Genomic DNA, 17,147 nt, shown 5'->3' with positions numbered 1-17,147 from the left:
CAACTACCACAGAACCCTCACAAACTTTACTTTGGACATTTTATTGAGATGACATTATTGTAATGTCCCAAAGTAGCAGAATGAATAATGAACTCTGAATAATGAATTTTGTTCATTATCATGAAAAGAGAAATATCAATTTGCAATTTAATTAGAAGTGACACTATGAGCTTTAGATTTTCAAACTAGAAACACATTTTTCTATCCTAAAATGTGCATCTGTCACCTTGTTTATGACACATGCAAACAAGAGAGTAAACTAACTAAAGTTTTCATAATGCATCCTTTGTTTAAATAGGGTTTAGGTGAGGTTAGTTAAGCTAAAGCCCAATGGGAACTGAATCTGGCAAGGGATGTCAAAGACAACAAGAAGGGCTTCTGTAAATACCCAGGTAACAAAAGGAAAATGAGAGGAACATGGGCCACTGCTCAAAGAGATGGGGGATCCGGTTACACAAGACATAGAAAAAGGCTGAGATATTGAATGGCTTCTTTGCCTCAGCCTTTACTAGCAAGATTGGTCTTCAGGAATCCCAGGTCCCAGAGACCAGGGGAAAATCTGGAGCATGGAAGTGCAAAGACCTGCACCTGGGAATGAACAAGCCCATGCACCAACATATGCTGGTGGCCACCCAGCTGGAAAGCAGGATCAGAGGCAATGGGAACAAACTAAAACACAAGAGGTGCCACATGAACATCAGGAAACACCTTATTACTGTGAGAGTGACTGAACACTGGCACAGGTTGCCCAGGGAAGCTGTGAGGTCTCCTTGGAGATACTCAAAAGCCATCTGGATGTGGTCTTGGGCAACTGGCTCTGAGTGGCCCTGCTTGAGCAAAAGGAGTGGGCCAGATAACCTCCAGTGGTCCCTCTCAGACTCAACCATTCTGTGATTCTGTTTCTTATTACTTGGCCCCATTATTTACATAAATTGGCCCATAATTCTGTTCATGCAGAAGAGCTTAAGGGATGAGGGCCTACACAATCAAGAAGAGAAACAACAAGAATGCTGGTACTGACTGTATTTAAATGTGTAAAAAAACCCCGCTTTCCCTTAAACTGTTATAATGATAGCTTAATTGCAACCAAACAAATCTCTAAACCACAATTACCAGTTTGTTGTAGAGACCCAAGTCCTCTGGACTGCCCTTTGTTAGTTAAGCCAGATGACTTCTCAGCCCTGTGCAGACAGTTAGAAATACATCCATTTAAAAAACAAACAAGAACTTGAACTGCAACAATACAGAGTATTTTCCAAATTATAAAATTCTTGTCATGTCTTCATGGCAAGTATATACTGGTGACAGCTATTTTGCTTTTAAAAATACTACTTTGCTCCCATATTTTTTATTACACCAATCGTAAGTTGTACTTAATACAAAAATGTATAGCAGAAGAATAGGTTCAGTTACTGCAATTTGTGTAGGACAGATTTTATTTTCCTAGGTTCTGAAGTTCCTTTCACTGCTATTTTAAAATTCTTTATTAAAATTATGTATCCATATTAGTCTGTACATTATAGCAGGCTTCAGCAAGCTGCTTCTCCCTTTTACTTAGTATGGTATATGCATATATATGTATCCCTCCTCAAAGGGAGCTCAAAGGTTGGTTACCTCTTTCATTCACAAAGGATCAATCATGTATATTATTTATCTCACATATACACATACACGTCCCTGTATCTTATAACTATCTAAGCTTGTATAGGCTGTACTCCACCCATTTTTCAGTGTCAGAGAATCCAAAAACTTCCCAGACAAGTTGTAGGATATTTCCCTATGCTTATCTTTGGAAAGCTTTCCCGAGTGTCTAACTAAATTATTCTTGCCACAACTTGAACGAAGTCTTCTTGTTTAGAGCCATCATGAGATGTAAAAAGGAATGGCATAATCCAACACCCTGTACATATTTGATGTACACATATACACATATGTGCATTGATGCTACAATTTATTAAAAAAAAAAGAGAATCTTATTTCTTCCAAACTTTTCTCACAGGTCACAATCTCTACACTTCTCATTGATCCCCCCTTGCTATTCTGTATCTTTATTTTACTGCAATACCCAAAACTGACCACAGTAGTCCAGCTGATGCATTACTGATGTTGAGCCAATTGGAAGGATTAATTCATACAGTTTGGAGGCTATAATAAAGCAATACTATTTTTCTTTGACTCTTACACAATAGCATGAGTTGTCTGACTTACTTTTTATTTATGATTCACTACGTCCTTGCAGATCCTTCTCTTAAGGACTTTTGCTCAACCATAATCTGCTGTTCTCCATGCCTTGTTTTTGGTAGTTGATTGTTCTTAAGTACTACGTATTGCTTACTGAATGACACCCCTCCTCTCCCTCGACTACTACTCCATTTTCTCAAGGCTGCTTTGGATATAATCCTGTTTTCCAGTACACTTGTTCCTCTTATCTTTGTTTCCTGCAAATTTAAAAATTATACTTTCTGTTCCAGGTCTCTCTACTCCTACCATGAATAAAAAGATTGAATGGAACTGAACCTAGGCAAATCATGTGAACAATAAACGGCACAATCGCATATAGGATCCCATTATTTCTTCTCTGTTATTAGATGAGAATTAGAAATGAATTATTCTTTATGGCTGCTTATTTCCATCACAGCTAAGCATTCTGTAGATATTCTGCAAGTCATACAATCTTAACTCACTAAGGCCGTCTTGTTTTTACTATGGGAATCCTTGTCATCTGCTCCCTTAGTGTCTGCCTTCTGTTCATTCACATACTCTAGAACACATCATTGGCAAAACTATGCATGCTTTATAGATGACTTGCATGTTATATACCATAAAATAGAAAAGTTTCTAATAATTATGCAGTATACTAAATACTAAATAAAATGACATCAGTTACCCAGGAATAGGCTTTCTTTGAGAGATTCTACTAGGGGGTTGTGGGGGCAGTGGTGGTGGGGTTGGCTTAGTCTGTGGAGGAGCTGGTTGCTGTTTAGATTGCTGGTTCAAAGCTTCTATAATGCTGGCTGTCTTTGCCACTGGAGGCGGTGGTGCTGGAGAAAGCACATCTATAGAGGAAAGTTAGACAGTGAAATGGAATTAAATTTCTGTTTACTGTATTGTTTCTTGGGTCCCCATCCACAAGTTTTCCTGTTACAGGATATACCCCCATCCAAGAAAAAAGCTTTACTACATGTAATCAATAACTTAAACAGAAAGCAATCCTTCCATTGGAAGGAGGACCTCTTTGTAAAGAGGTTTACTTTTGTTTCACCTAGTTAAGGTCAGAGAGCTCACAAGTACTTCAATTCACTCAAGTATTAAAGTACAAGCAAAGAAAATTCTTACCAAAGTCAGTCACCTTCTTGAAAACAGTAGATCAGAATATATGTAACAAAGTGCTAATACTGCTTACTTAATCAAGGCCTTCAGTTTATGTTTTATGGAAAAGTAACTGACTGAATAATATCTGAAAAATTTTATTTAGAGGAATGTCTTTTCTTAAAATTCTGTTACAATTAACAACTAAGTTCACATTAGGTTTAGCAACTATGTAAAATTTCTATTGAATTCCTGAAACCACCACAACAGCAGCTGGCAATGCATTAAAACATCCTTTGGCATTACTACGGTCTGCAAGGATCAAGCACAATGTGGAGACATAGCCTCAGGTCTACATGTAACACTCATCTTTACAGCTAGCGAGAAATGCAGCACCAAAACTATACATAAAAGTGAAGAGCTCTTTAGCTCTAGTAATAGATAGTTTTTCCTGGTAACTCTGCACTACACTGTACAGTTCTCACTGGAACATCAGAGTAGACAGTTCATACAAAGTTACCGGATGGGAACGATAGGCCAAAGCTACAGTCACCAAAAGAAGTATGAGTTGTGGAAATGGAGAAATAAGCCAACTATGATTAGATACAGCAGAAGGGAAAACAGGGGAAAGTGGAAACATACTTGTAGATGTTACACGCAATGGCGGCACAGGGGGATGAATAGCTGGTGGATCTGATGAAGACCTCTGCCTGCTTATACTTTCCACTCCTAAAGAATTTGTCTTCCACATTGCATTAGATGAAGAAATTGTCTGAATACCACTGCCAAGAACTGAAGGCTGAACTAAAAAGAGAGGAAAATACTGTATTATTATTATTGCTTACCCTAAGCACAAAGTGTTAATATTCACACCCGTGCTTTTAAAAATAGTGCAGCTAGATCACTATATTCAGCAACAGGAACCGCTGCTGCCATCCTGCTGGAATACCAGAGCAGGAACCAGAGTCTGGTGTAAAAAATTACATAAGTTTCTGGGTGAAATCTTGCTAACACTTTAACAAAGTAAAATTTGTCTCCAGTCATTACTTTAAAATATATCAACACTTGAAGAATCAGAAATATCTCAACAAGAAGACAGAAGGCAAGTCTTGCTACCGTCTTTAATCCCTGACTGATAGCTGTAATCTTCTCAGGTACTGCAAGAAAAGGACCTCACTCTCACGTGAGCATTAGCAGACATTGCTGTGTCAAAGTGAAACATCAGTTTTGACTTGGAAATTACATAAAACCATAAATCAGAATTTCACCCAAACAAGAAGCTATAATAACTAGTCATGAAACAGTTACAATGTATGACTTCTTCAGGGTCTCCCAAATGACTCCATTCTTAGGCTGAAGAGCTGCCTCCCCATTCCATAAAAAGACACTACAGGTTTTCTTCATAAAGCCAGTATTTTGCACCTATCATCCCACTTCTCCCTACTCAGCACATGAGCATCACATTAAGAAAAGATGAAACAGAGTAAGGTATGAATAAATATTAGGTTGCAGAGAAAAGCATAAAAGGTTCAGAGGACTTGGAGAACAGCCTAAAGCTAAGAGGATAAAGGAGCAATAATTCAGCATAACCATAACATAAACAACATCATGAATCAACAAAAAACTAGGATCAATGATACTATTACAGCTTTTAACTAGGAACATAAAATAATAGTCTAACACATTGCTAGAGTAAAGAATACGAGCTATAATCTAAGCCAGGCAGCATGCTTTCTTGGTGTGAGTTACACTATACTGGTGCCAAGAAGTCTGGGGTTGGGAATGAAATTAAAATGACACTCTTTAAAAAGTGTCATTTAATCAAGGGCAAACAGTGGGTAAAATAGTATGGTTGGCCACAGTTAAAATAATATCAAAGGGTAAACCAGTCTTTTTAACTATCCAATTGTATTACTAATTTAGAGATAGAATCTAACAGTTAAACAGACTACACAAGCTCCTTGGGTGAATTTTCCTGTTTGGTGGGGGAAACATTCCTTCCCATCAAGTAAAAAAAGTGTCTAGATATTAAGTTTAGACTTCATGCAAAAATGCTAGATGAAAGGAATCCTGCTTTGGTTAAGTTTCATATGCTGCTAAACTTCCTTCAGTTGCATGCTACCTTTTTGAAATAACCCAATTCCTTCTTCCATTGCTCTCAGTTTTTCTGCCCCCCAAAAACCATATTTTAATCCAACTTCTATGCTGCAGACATTCTTGTGAGACCAATAACTGACTTTTCATCTTACACAGACGTTCAATTTGCCATCTCAGACACAATCACTGGTGCATGGAGTCTTTCATTCTGACCTCTGCACAGTGGTGCCAAAGGCAGAAGCCACTCACCTATGCCTAGAACATTCCCTGCTTGTATCTCCTCTTACGGAGTCCGAATTAGAGCACCATTGAAAACCGTGTGTTTACACAGTCATTTTTCTTGAATTGAACTTTACATAAATTTAGCATGAAGGTAAGAATGAAGTTCACAGCATCAGCTTTAATGGTAGATTTTGCAAGCACACAACCCTTCTGAACCAGGATAAGACATGTACATTTCTCATTGTTCTGCTGATCAGGGTATAACCAGTAACTGGCAGTTACATTTTCAGTCAGCTACGAGTTATCTTAAGTCATCCAGTTCTGTTTATAAGTTCATGACACACTTTTATTTCAACAACCTTGAAGCCTATATTTAAGAAAAGACTGCGAGGTCAAAATTTCTCTTATTCTTTATACGCTTCTAGATTCTCCCAGGTCTTAAGCAATTTTTCACAGCAGACAAATACTACTGAAATTGTATATTTGAATTGAACTCTGGCAATGGTATCTTCAAGAATCAGAAATACAGAAAGATGGAATGTAATAAGAAAAAAAATTGCTGAACTAAATTGACTGCAGCCCTTCTTTTAATGAATTGTTTAACTCTGTTGAGGTTACATGTGCAGTGTTTTTCCAAATGCTATTGTGTACCTTCTTGCAGGTATGTTGAAAACCAAATTCAGAATAGTTGCGTAGATTCACTTCAACTATATAAAATGAAGTCATCAAGAAACTGTCCCAGTACTTACCTGTGCAAAAGAACTGTAAAAGAAAATCTAAAAATGTAATAATAAAAAAACGTTACAATCCCATTCTTCTGACATACGATATTTTCAGCTGTTAGTACCTTTGCCAATATTCCTTGGAGGTAAAGGAGGTGCACTACTTGTAACAGGTACTGCAGGCTGAATGGGAGGTGGGCTGCCACTGAGTATTGCTCCGTATGTTTCATTCTGTAATATACTTGGCATAAATCCTCTTTGCTTATCCTTAGCAATGTTCGCTGCATCTCTTGCCAAGGATGCTACATTAGGCTGAAGCTGGTTTGATCCAAGTTGATAGAAGCTGACAGGCCTGTCCTCTCTCCGATTGGGACTGGGTTGCTTAAACACAACAACAAAAGTATTCACTGACACCGCATTAGTTGCGCTCCTTTTATTTATTAGTTGATAGAAAGTTATTAAGTTTCTAGAAAGAAAAAATGGCTTCTAAAATGCATTTTTGTTGCATTTAATATGTATTCTAAAACCTACATTCTGCCCTCTTCAAGACAAAGTCACTGTGCGCATTAACAAGAAAAAAAGCTTCAATGTGAATTGCATTCCACAACAGTTACCGTTTTCTCTTTTTCTCCTGTAGTATACTCTTATAGGATAATACTGTATCCTTACATACACAGGTATGTACTCCTACACATAGTCAATATAGATACTCAGACTGGACCAAGTGAAGTTTCCCTGCATGAAAATACTGGACAATATTTTCAAAAGTAAATAAACAACTGAAGATACTAAGCCTCATCTCAAGTTCATCAGCGTTAGATACCAAATAGATTATCATGATCTCAAAAACCAATCTCAAAAATTGCATCCAAGTATTCTACTTGTAGCTCAGCCTGCAACAAATTAGGAGCCAAAACTTTTCATGAACTCTTTTTAGCTCACTAATATCACTGGACAAGTTTGGGAGATTACTTCAATTGGCAGCTGGGATGGAACATTGCTCATCCCATGCACATTATCAAATGAGATCTAATTAGTTGCCTTTGAGAATTCCAGCAAATCATCTGCTTGCTATGCACACTTAGCATTATTTTTCCTGTTTCAACAGCAAGCATAGTAATTATTGTTATCAAATGATAATTAAAATAGCTGGAGTTATACATTCATGTGGATAGTACAGGAATGGGTTTAAACAATCCACAGCTCAGAGAGCATAAATATGCCTTTGGAAACAGCATTAGATAAACACGCTGCTGACCTACTGTTTGTATGAAATTAAAACAACCATTTATCTAGGAAGAACAAAGATTTACACCAACAGTATCATAAACAAGCAATCGATTTTCCTCTGAATATATTAAATGCTTACTCTGGATTGATCACGTAAGGCCTTTAGACGTGTTATAGCACAGCATTATAGTTCAAAGATTTATCAGAATGATGTACGTGACAGCCAGATGCATTAATCCCTACCTTTACTTGCCTTAGCAGCCTCACTCCTCACTGGCTGACACTCTCCATTTCCTGATCTCTCCACTCTCCTGGTTCTGGTATTTATTTCAGCCCACACTTGCTTCTGCTTTCTAAACCACCAGAAAATTCTTTTTTTATTTTGTTGATTTAGCTTTTCACTGGTTTACCAAACTGAAACAGCTCAATACAAGTACAAATGTAGCCAGGATGGAGACAAAAGATGAGGCAGGATCAGGCACCCAGGGTACGGAACAGCAGCAGAACCCAGTTGGATTGTCTTAGCCTTCTTTGAGGTTAGACTCTCTCTTATTTGAAATTGTGGACTAAAAGAACTTCAATTTCAGATACGACCTTTTCTGACAGATTACAAAAATCTATTCAACTGCTTTACCAGAAAGAGAAACAAGCCCAATAGCTTGGCATCCATAAACAGAACTCTGTGATCCTAAGCAACAGTAGTATTCACCACTGCATTCAATGTAGTCACAGAGACTAGTCTGTGATTAATAGTCCTTAATCTCCTTTCAAAAGTCCCTGGAGTATAAGCCTATTAATAGTGGGCAGTGAACTAGCAGTTTCATTACTTCAGCCTCTTTGCTGAGCAGCAGACAACTTCCGATACGAGGTGGAGCCCAGGGACTAGCCAAAAAGAGAATGCTCAACCGCAGAAGGCAACCGGCAACAATGAAGAAATGAGGGGAAAAAAGATCAAAAATACAAATTTAGAGTGCCCCAGAAAGGGATTTGCTAGGTATCTAGTTATAAAGTGCCCAAAAGGTTTTACAGCTGGAAAAAATGAAATCTCTAAAACATAACAGAAAGTTTCAAGCTGCTTTATCAAAAAGATCATCATCACTGCTGTTACTATGCAGATGGTGATACAATATATAGGAATACATAAATACTGGGATATAATATGAAAGCTCACCCAGAACAACTGGATTTAACAGCTCACAGATTCCAGATCCTTGCACAGATACCAAAATACTCAAGAAGAATCTAAAGAAAATTCTCAGAAGGTAGCAACTGTGCTTTGAAAGCGATGGCTTGTGACACACTATTTGCTCTTTGTTGCTAACTCTAGTTCAAATCAAGCACCAGAAGCAACAGCTATCTTGGAGTAAAGACACAGGACATGGGGAGAAGAATCCTATTCAGACAAGATCTTGCAAAAATGGTATTTTGCAACAGAGGAAACTTAATTATGTAAAAATTAGTCTCCAAAACATTAAGCCAATTCAACAGTCTGATGACCTAGCATTGTTTTAGACTTCCTGTGAAGGCAAAGAAAATGAACCTATGACTGTCAAGTTTTAATATGTCTGAAAACAAAGAAAAACCTGAAACAAAAAGATTTGGTTTTATGTTATTAATTAAGTATTAGCAATTCATTTCCTAGCTGAGATGGGGGACTTTTCAAGAGAAGCATTGAAATGCTAAAACTTACACAAAGAAAAGAGTCAAATTTCATCATCCAGAGGAGAAAGCATTTTTGTTAGTTACTTCCAAGACAAAAAATGTTGTGCTAACACCTGAAGATTAACTAACATAAAGCCTGCTGTGTATTCCTTGCACTTTATAAAGGAAGCAGAAAAGGCATAAACAATTATAACACGACACCCACCCTAAAAGAAGAAAAACAGGTGTTCAATACTTAAATGAAATACTTCAAATTATGAATGTTTCAGAATGTCATTAGTATTTTAGGAGCTTATACATAATTTCAAAATACTTGGCCCCTATAAATCCAAGCCATTTTAAAGTGTTGTTCAGGTATCAAAACATGGTAGTTTGTTCCCTGCCTGTATGTTTAGGTGCTTAAATACTTTTTGAAGTTGGTCCCCCAACTGTGAAATTAAATTTTGAAAATGCAAGTTCCTATGTTACTGTAATACTTTGTAATACTTGTAATGTGACCATCCTGGGAGACAATGAAAAGCCATCTGGACACGGTCCTGGGCAACTGGCTCTAGGTGACCCTGCTTTAGCAGGAGGTTTGGAACAGATGCCCTCCAAAAGTCCCTTCCAACCTCAACCATTCCGTGATTCTGGACCAAACAGCATCTGAAATTTCAGGTATGAAAAAGGAGAAAACCAAAAATATTTTTTTTCCTGAAGATACAGAATTAAGACCCTACCCTGATATTAACGGGCGCGGCTTATTTAATGCACAGGTTGAGTTCCACTGAAGACAAGCCAACGCATAAACTGTTCTAACACTAAAGCCATCAACTGAAGCTGTTTCACAAACCTGAGGAGATACTACATCATACCTCTCTTTGTAAAGGCAATTTTCCCAGCTCATGTTAGTTCTGCTTAACGATCAGCAGATCCAAACACTCCTGATGCACTGAAACAAACTATTAGCTCCATTAAGAGAAAGAATTTAATTGTCACCCCATGGTCATATGTTTTCTACCTTATATTAAAGAGGAAAAAAGAAGACAAACTATAATTTAAGGAACTAAAATTTAAGCTTCTACATTTTACTACAGAACTTTAATTCACAGTGTCTTCATACCTATAGTAAAAAGTAGTGTTATTTAAATAATTATGAACATCTTGCTTACACAGGCACATGTACAGAAAAATGATGTATTGATACAAACCTGCAGCTTTTCATCCACATCATCATCACTTTCATCCAGATCTTCGTGGAGTAATCGCCATTCATATTCTACATGAACATGAGAATTAAATCTTCCGGACAGTGCTTGAGTAAGCTAAGGAAAAAAAGATGACTGTTACATGCAGTACTTACTTTAAAACAACATATTTAAAAACAAACAAAAACCGCATCTATAAGAGACTTTGGTTTCTAAGTACAAACATTACTTTTATGTTAAAAACAGACTTCAGTAGTCTGGAAAGTTACTGCACTGGGGTAAGTTTAAAGAATTCAGCTTTGTGACCAAACACAACACAAACAAATCAAAAGCAATTAGCCTTTTCATTAACCATTGCAGGTCCATTCTCCACTTTTTGACAATAAGCACCATATCCTATTTGCTTTGATTTAGAAATTGCAAGTCAAAGACATTAACTGCAATGGCAGGTTTTTTGAATCAGACTCACTTATCAAGAAGCCTTGACCCCTCTACTCCATTCTTCTTGCTTACTAAAAGCAGTGATGGTAGCCAGATTCTCTTCATAGAATCACAGAATGGTTGGAAAGGACCTTTAGAGATCATCTAGTCCACCCCCCTTCCACAGGCAGGGACACGTTCCACTACATCAAAGTCTTATCCAACCTGACACTGAACACTTCCAATGATGGGCTATACACAACTTCTCTAGGCAACAAAAGAACGGCCTTCACCCATGGCCTTCACCCACAAAAAGTACTTTAGTAATTAGATTTCAATAGACACTCATGGATCTGGGACTAATAGCTGAAACAGAATCATCCCCTGCACCAAGAAGTTTAGCATTTCCAAAGCATCTAAAAAGAAATATCATTTTCTTCTTAAAAATATATAACTTGATATAAGCATATAACTATTTCTAAGCATACAACTATTCCATCTGGAATATATTAGTTGAATATTACAACTGTAAACTGTTAAATATTCAGACATGATTCTGCTTAGAAATGCACAAACACACAGAAAGACGTAACACTTACCAACTCTTCACAGTGAGTATGTTTTAAGCGTTTAGCTATATCAAGTGGCGTCTCTCCTGATTCATTAGCTATATTATACCAAGAAAATAAAGTTATGATAGGTGTCACTATTAACGTGGCCATTACTAAATATAAAGACAAACCTGCAGGTACATAGCAAAGTACTAGACCAACACACTCTAAAATTCATCTCTTTCCTTCATATGTAGGTCCAACTCCTACCATCTCCTACGGCATGGAGATGGCATGCCATATATATTGAATGATTGCCATGAATGGCAATATATAACTAAGCAACAAGATATCAGTTGAAATCTTTGTACTTACTTATCTAAATTTAAAAGGCAAATGTAATGTATAAATTCATTTTAAACTTGAAATAAACAGTGAATATTGGGGGTTTTTTTTGGTAATGAAGATTATATTTACAGAATTATGATAAAACAAATGAGCAGAAAATGAAGTTATTCCACCTTCATTGTTTCTTATCTGAAGCAGTGACAAATATGAAATTGAAGTACACGTTACCCTTTTACCTATTTCAATAGAAGCCTTCCCTCTCAGCAGCAGTTTGAGGCACTCAACATTGTCCGTCAGACAGCAGTAATGCAGGGCTGTGCTACCTTTACATGTTTGCTTATCTAGATTGCCACTATTGGAGTACAAGAAAGAAGAAGAAAGCGATTAAACTTAGTTTCCTACTCTATATTAATAAACCTCTCTCATTACATGATTTTCAAAGAATAAAATTACATTTGCAAATACTAGAATTAGCTTTAATATTTGTTTTCATTTAGCATATGTATTACCTGACATAAAAGCAGTATCAATAACATTTTAATAGCTTTCCATACACTTACCTATTCTGCACTAAAAAGTCAACTATATGAAGGGATGTTCGATCAACTGACCTAACAGCAAGGTGAAGTGCTGTTTCATCTTGCTCCTAAGAATAAAATAAAAGAACACATTCGTTTCTTCTGATCTACAGAGAAGCAGAAATTTTATTAAGACATAAATTAGATCAAAAAAATGTTTCAATTTCAAAATATTCAGACATGCTACCATTAAAACATTTCTTGTGAAGACATTTATTGCTTCTTTTTTGTTCCTTTAAAGTAAAAAAAGAAATGGGTTGAAAACAAATACATTATTGAATGATTTAATGTTTAATGTTTTAACACATTTAAAATATGACAGCATTTAGAAACAATTTTAGATTAAACTATTTAATATCTTCTTTTGTTATTGTTAAATTACATCATTAAAAGGCCAAGTGTTCAGACCAGTGTTTCAAATCTTATCTTCAAATAAGAAAAAATAGTCCTTTTTAATTAATGAAAGCATATTGCACTTATAACAATCTGTCTAACAAAATTTACAACACTTACATGGCCATTGGCCAGTGGAATTTTTTCTGTGAGATCCACACCATCAGCATATACTTGGACTAATCCAAGAATGTCTCTTGATTTGACTGCTTCACAAAGAGCATGCAATTTAGCTGCATTGTCAGCATGCTTTTTCCTTGCATATTTTCTCTCAATATACTTGGCAGTAATATAATCTTTTCGTGCATTCCTGAAATTGAATATAATTTACTTCTATAACTTTTAGCAGAAGACACACATTAGAATTTCCATAAATACATGCAAGTAATTTGAAATAAAATCTGGGAAAGACTATTTCTCATTTATTATGATAATTTTTATTTTTAAATATGCATGTAAGACATACAGTCTCGTATTTCCAGTATGAAATGTAGCTTCAGAAGATGATTCAAATATCCAATATGAAGACAGACAATGAATTTCCCCCCCGAACTCTGGTGTGAAGTTGAGACCAAGATTACCCAGCTCTAGGTACAGGACATACATCAAAGCTTCATAATGCTGGTTTGCTAACAGTAGCCTTCCAGGTTTATGTTTACCTGACTTGTACTCTACTTGTATGCTATTGATTTAGCATTCAGTAAAATTATTAGTAATTTTAACTATTAATATTAATATTCTGTATTAATAGTGGTAGTAAAAAATTATTTACACTGCTTGGTTTAACATTAGTTCTGTCAGAATGGTGAAAGTCCAGATAATGCAAAATCAGCTTTACCCAAAGCCCGTTCTGAGTTTTTTCTGTATCATTTACTAGCTTTTTTACGACAGAGTAGTATCCAACCAAGTAGGTAGGTAGCTGTCCTGCCATTACAGTTGAGTGTTTTCAATGAATTCAATTCAATGTTCTGTCTTTATTCCACATAGTTATGGACTTAGGCTGTAGGTGTAGTTTCTAAATGCCAGGTGTTCAGTATCTTTCAGGTAAAAAGTATACCTTATTCCAACTTCTATTTTGTGTTTAAATAGCACAAAATTAATAGCTTTGTTTTTTAATCCCAACTCTCATGTGTCTTTAAAATTCCCAACAAGTCATGTTTAATATGTTTCTGTCCCACAAATCACGATTCAGAGAGTTGGTAAAATAATCCTTACTATTAGGGAAGGTACAATCAGATAAAGTTCAATAACACAGACATGCAAAGCATCAGAAAAAAGGTTTACTTCTTGGCTATAAGGCTATATGTAAGACATTATACACCTTCCATGGCCTGCTGTTGCAAACCATAATGCCATAACCCATTAGCAATATTAAATTAAATGCCCGCTTTTTTTCATAAGTAGTGTCTCTTTACTTACATATCGCTGCTAGGATTAGGTTTGACCATCTCATCAACTGGCAGACAGAATTCCATAATCTCATTAAACCCAGCATTCCCGATATTCTTTGCAAGCTGTTAAAAAAAAATAATCCACAGCTCAGTTAATAAACATGGTCAGTTACTGGACACGCACATACTAGTGGGAGAACAGGGGAAAATGGGAACTGGGAAGTCAGTTTTCAGCTGGGATTTAATACACAAACACATAACTGCAGAATAATCCATCAAGACCCCTGTTCATAGGATAAACGCAAAATACTTTGTGCTGCGAAAGAACACCATATGAACTGTCACAGAGCAGCTGAGATGTGGTAACTTCTCTGTGTAGCAAAGCTGAATACATTTTCTTCCTTTGAGGATTAAAGTTCTCTTCTGAAATAATACTAAATAATTAATGAGATAAGTATTTTTGAAGTCCTTCAATTTTTAATCTGAGAGGCACATTTGTATGTCAAACAGCTGTGTTCTTTTAAAACGCAATCAAGGGTAAAAAGACTTGGAAACAAAAAATATAAAGCCTCTAATAATTTGAATTCTAAGATCAGGCAAATTTTACAGTAAGACACTATGTTCCAGGAGGCTCTCTTAAACTCGAAGAATTAAGCTTTCTTAAATTATGTTTATCCAGATGCAACTTTCAGAATCGGAACAACATATCATTAAAGTGACAAAACGATACTTGTATTGGAAGTATTTTATAGTACTATTTTTAAGTTAATAAAAGCAATTTCATTACCAAAAGTTCAGATGTTCCCAGCACATCTAATGTCAGTGATTGCATTCTGGAATAGTGAACACCAAGTTCTCTGTGGATTCCTGAGCATTCAATGCAAGTTAGAATTCCCAAATTTGTTGAAAGCCACGTAGGATCTGAAACAGAAAGCGCTCCCAGAATTAAAATTAATTCAGATAATTATTTCATTCTACAAAATGTAGTATACAGAAATTAAATTCTGTAAAATAAGATTCCTATACATTAATTATCAGGTTTTTTAATTTATGTCTTTACATTTACTCTATCGGGAAATGGACTAGACTTTTTTAATGGTGAAAGAAATGAAGATGCAATTTTTTTTTTTTTCTCCCTGTAAAGGACATTGCCCTCCAAGGGAGCTGCTCAAACAGTCCAGTTTGTCATTTTCCACACGGGTTTCAGGAACTGCATTTTTCTACCACCAATATAATAGTGTCACACTCTCAAGTGGGGGTACAAGTGCAGTTCAAACTGAAATAACAATGCACAGGGTTTTTTTTTTAAATATTTCAAGTATAGACTTCAGACTGAGTGAAGCAGCAGTGATTCTGAAGTATACTTACAGCACCACACTACAATGGATTCTCGCTCAACTATTTCAAAGATACTAAGGCTCACCCCTCTCCTTTTTCACTACCCTTGCTTGTCTTTTCTCCTTGTATTTTGCATTATTGCTATAACATTCCCTCACCTTCCAAACAAATAGTTACTTTCTGAAGATTTACACAGCTTAGAAATGTATTTATTTGATAAAGGTTTGGTAGTAGCTATTTAGAATCTTCTCCTTTAAAGACAGCAGGATTGACTCTTCCCATAGTTTTGTACAGTATCTATTGCTGGAAGTTACTATTGATTTATAAAGTGCATACAGCTTCAGATCTGATGTTTTCAGCTACAGTTTCAGATCAAAACCCCTAAGTCCTGCAGTCTCTTTGTAATATAAAAAAAACCACAGGATAGAGTGGAGTTTAAAAAATAATTTGAAGAGGATTAAAGTAGAAATTCATTGATCAACAAAACCAATAGTCGAAACCATAGTCAGCAGGTGCATTCTTTTCCAAATGAGCAGTCTTAGACATATTCCCTGGCTCACTCCCAAAGTCAAGCAGCAAAACTAATTTAAAAAAAAAGAGGTGTAGTAGGAAAATGCTTCAAGTATCTTACTGCTGTCCAGTTTTACCTACATCTTCCATAAAATACGGGATAACAAAATAAGTTCAATTAATTTATATAAGCAAAAGCTACAATTAGCAAAATACATGGGAGAAAAATAAGCTTCTCAGTAACTTTTCTCCCCACTGACAATATGCATACAGCACATCAATCTTACTAAAGCAGTGCAATTAAACTTAGCATATTCTACTACGTGTATAACCTTTGTGAGACAAGAAGTGAAAGCATAAGACATCAAGCTGAAATACTCTCATGAGACATAGAAATTTTACCAATTAGAAATATGCTTAACTGAGTCACCTTGTGCTCCACAGTCACAACACACATCATTTCCAGTCATCCTCTGGACTTCAGATATAATTTCTTTTGTCAGCTCCTGGACAATATTATTTTCTCCTGTGTTATCATCTCCTTTGAATGCATTATTTAAAGCTTCCTCTTTGCTGTTTTGTAGCACAGATGTCCATCTAAAATGGCAGTAATATTTTGCTATTAAATGTTTCGACACTTCTAAAGTTCAAGGCAATGTCTCAGTAGAACACCAGTATTAAACATCAAATTAGCAAAGTAACTCACATTTGACATTCCTGTTCATCCTCTGCTTGAAAGTGGTACGTTCTGTCGTCTGCACAATAAATAATTCACATACTGATTAAAAAGAATGACTGAAAAATTGATTTTGCATAAATTTCTCAGAAAAATCTAAAATTAACTGATGTATGACTCCTGAGGTCTCTAATCTCATCCCTGGAGCACTGGCAGTGACAAAAAGTCTATTTATCAAGTTTCACTCTTACTACCTATAGTTCATCTATGTTTACGCCTGTGTTTACACAACGCTAACATGTTTTCTTCAGTGCTGTGCTATTGCATGAGCACCAGAAGAGCACAGTAATTTTTCTACATTCTAGATATAACTTCAGTAATCACAAGTCTAAAGTTCTGCTGGGTAAATGGTGGTATGTGTTAGTAAAATAGAGAGTCCACATTTGAGTTTATCTGTGTATATAAGAAAGATTTAAAGTTTCCAAACGAGCTCTTAAAACCACAGTAATAAAA

The 17,147-nt window shown here is 35.9% G+C and overlaps 1 protein-coding gene across 1 annotated transcript in view; it reads right to left on the bottom strand.

The window, feature by feature from the left end:
* ASAP2 (ArfGAP with SH3 domain, ankyrin repeat and PH domain 2) overlaps window positions 1–17,147 on the bottom strand; it is a gene marked incomplete at its 5' end in the record, with an annotated part of 41,198 nt that overhangs the window by 6,480 nt on the left and 17,571 nt on the right. Inside the window, 13 exons of the mRNA XM_010078553.1 lie at window positions 1,114–1,181; window positions 2,888–3,056; window positions 3,952–4,113; window positions 6,476–6,731; window positions 10,433–10,546; window positions 11,449–11,516; window positions 11,985–12,100; window positions 12,309–12,394; window positions 12,840–13,029; window positions 14,139–14,233; window positions 14,898–15,031; window positions 16,389–16,555; window positions 16,665–16,713. Coding sequence (XP_010076855.1) covers window positions 1,114–1,181; window positions 2,888–3,056; window positions 3,952–4,113; window positions 6,476–6,731; window positions 10,433–10,546; window positions 11,449–11,516; window positions 11,985–12,100; window positions 12,309–12,394; window positions 12,840–13,029; window positions 14,139–14,233; window positions 14,898–15,031; window positions 16,389–16,555; window positions 16,665–16,713 — 1,674 coding nt within the window. The remainder of the gene's footprint in view (window positions 1–1,113; window positions 1,182–2,887; window positions 3,057–3,951; window positions 4,114–6,475; window positions 6,732–10,432; window positions 10,547–11,448; window positions 11,517–11,984; window positions 12,101–12,308; window positions 12,395–12,839; window positions 13,030–14,138; window positions 14,234–14,897; window positions 15,032–16,388; window positions 16,556–16,664; window positions 16,714–17,147) is intronic.

The sequence above is a fragment of the Pterocles gutturalis genome, unplaced genomic scaffold (assembly GCF_000699245.1).
Source record: "Pterocles gutturalis isolate BGI_N339 unplaced genomic scaffold, ASM69924v1 scaffold6413, whole genome shotgun sequence".
Taxonomy (NCBI): Eukaryota; Metazoa; Chordata; class Aves; order Pterocliformes; family Pteroclidae; genus Pterocles; species Pterocles gutturalis.
This window is presented reverse-complemented; position numbering and strand designations above follow the sequence as displayed.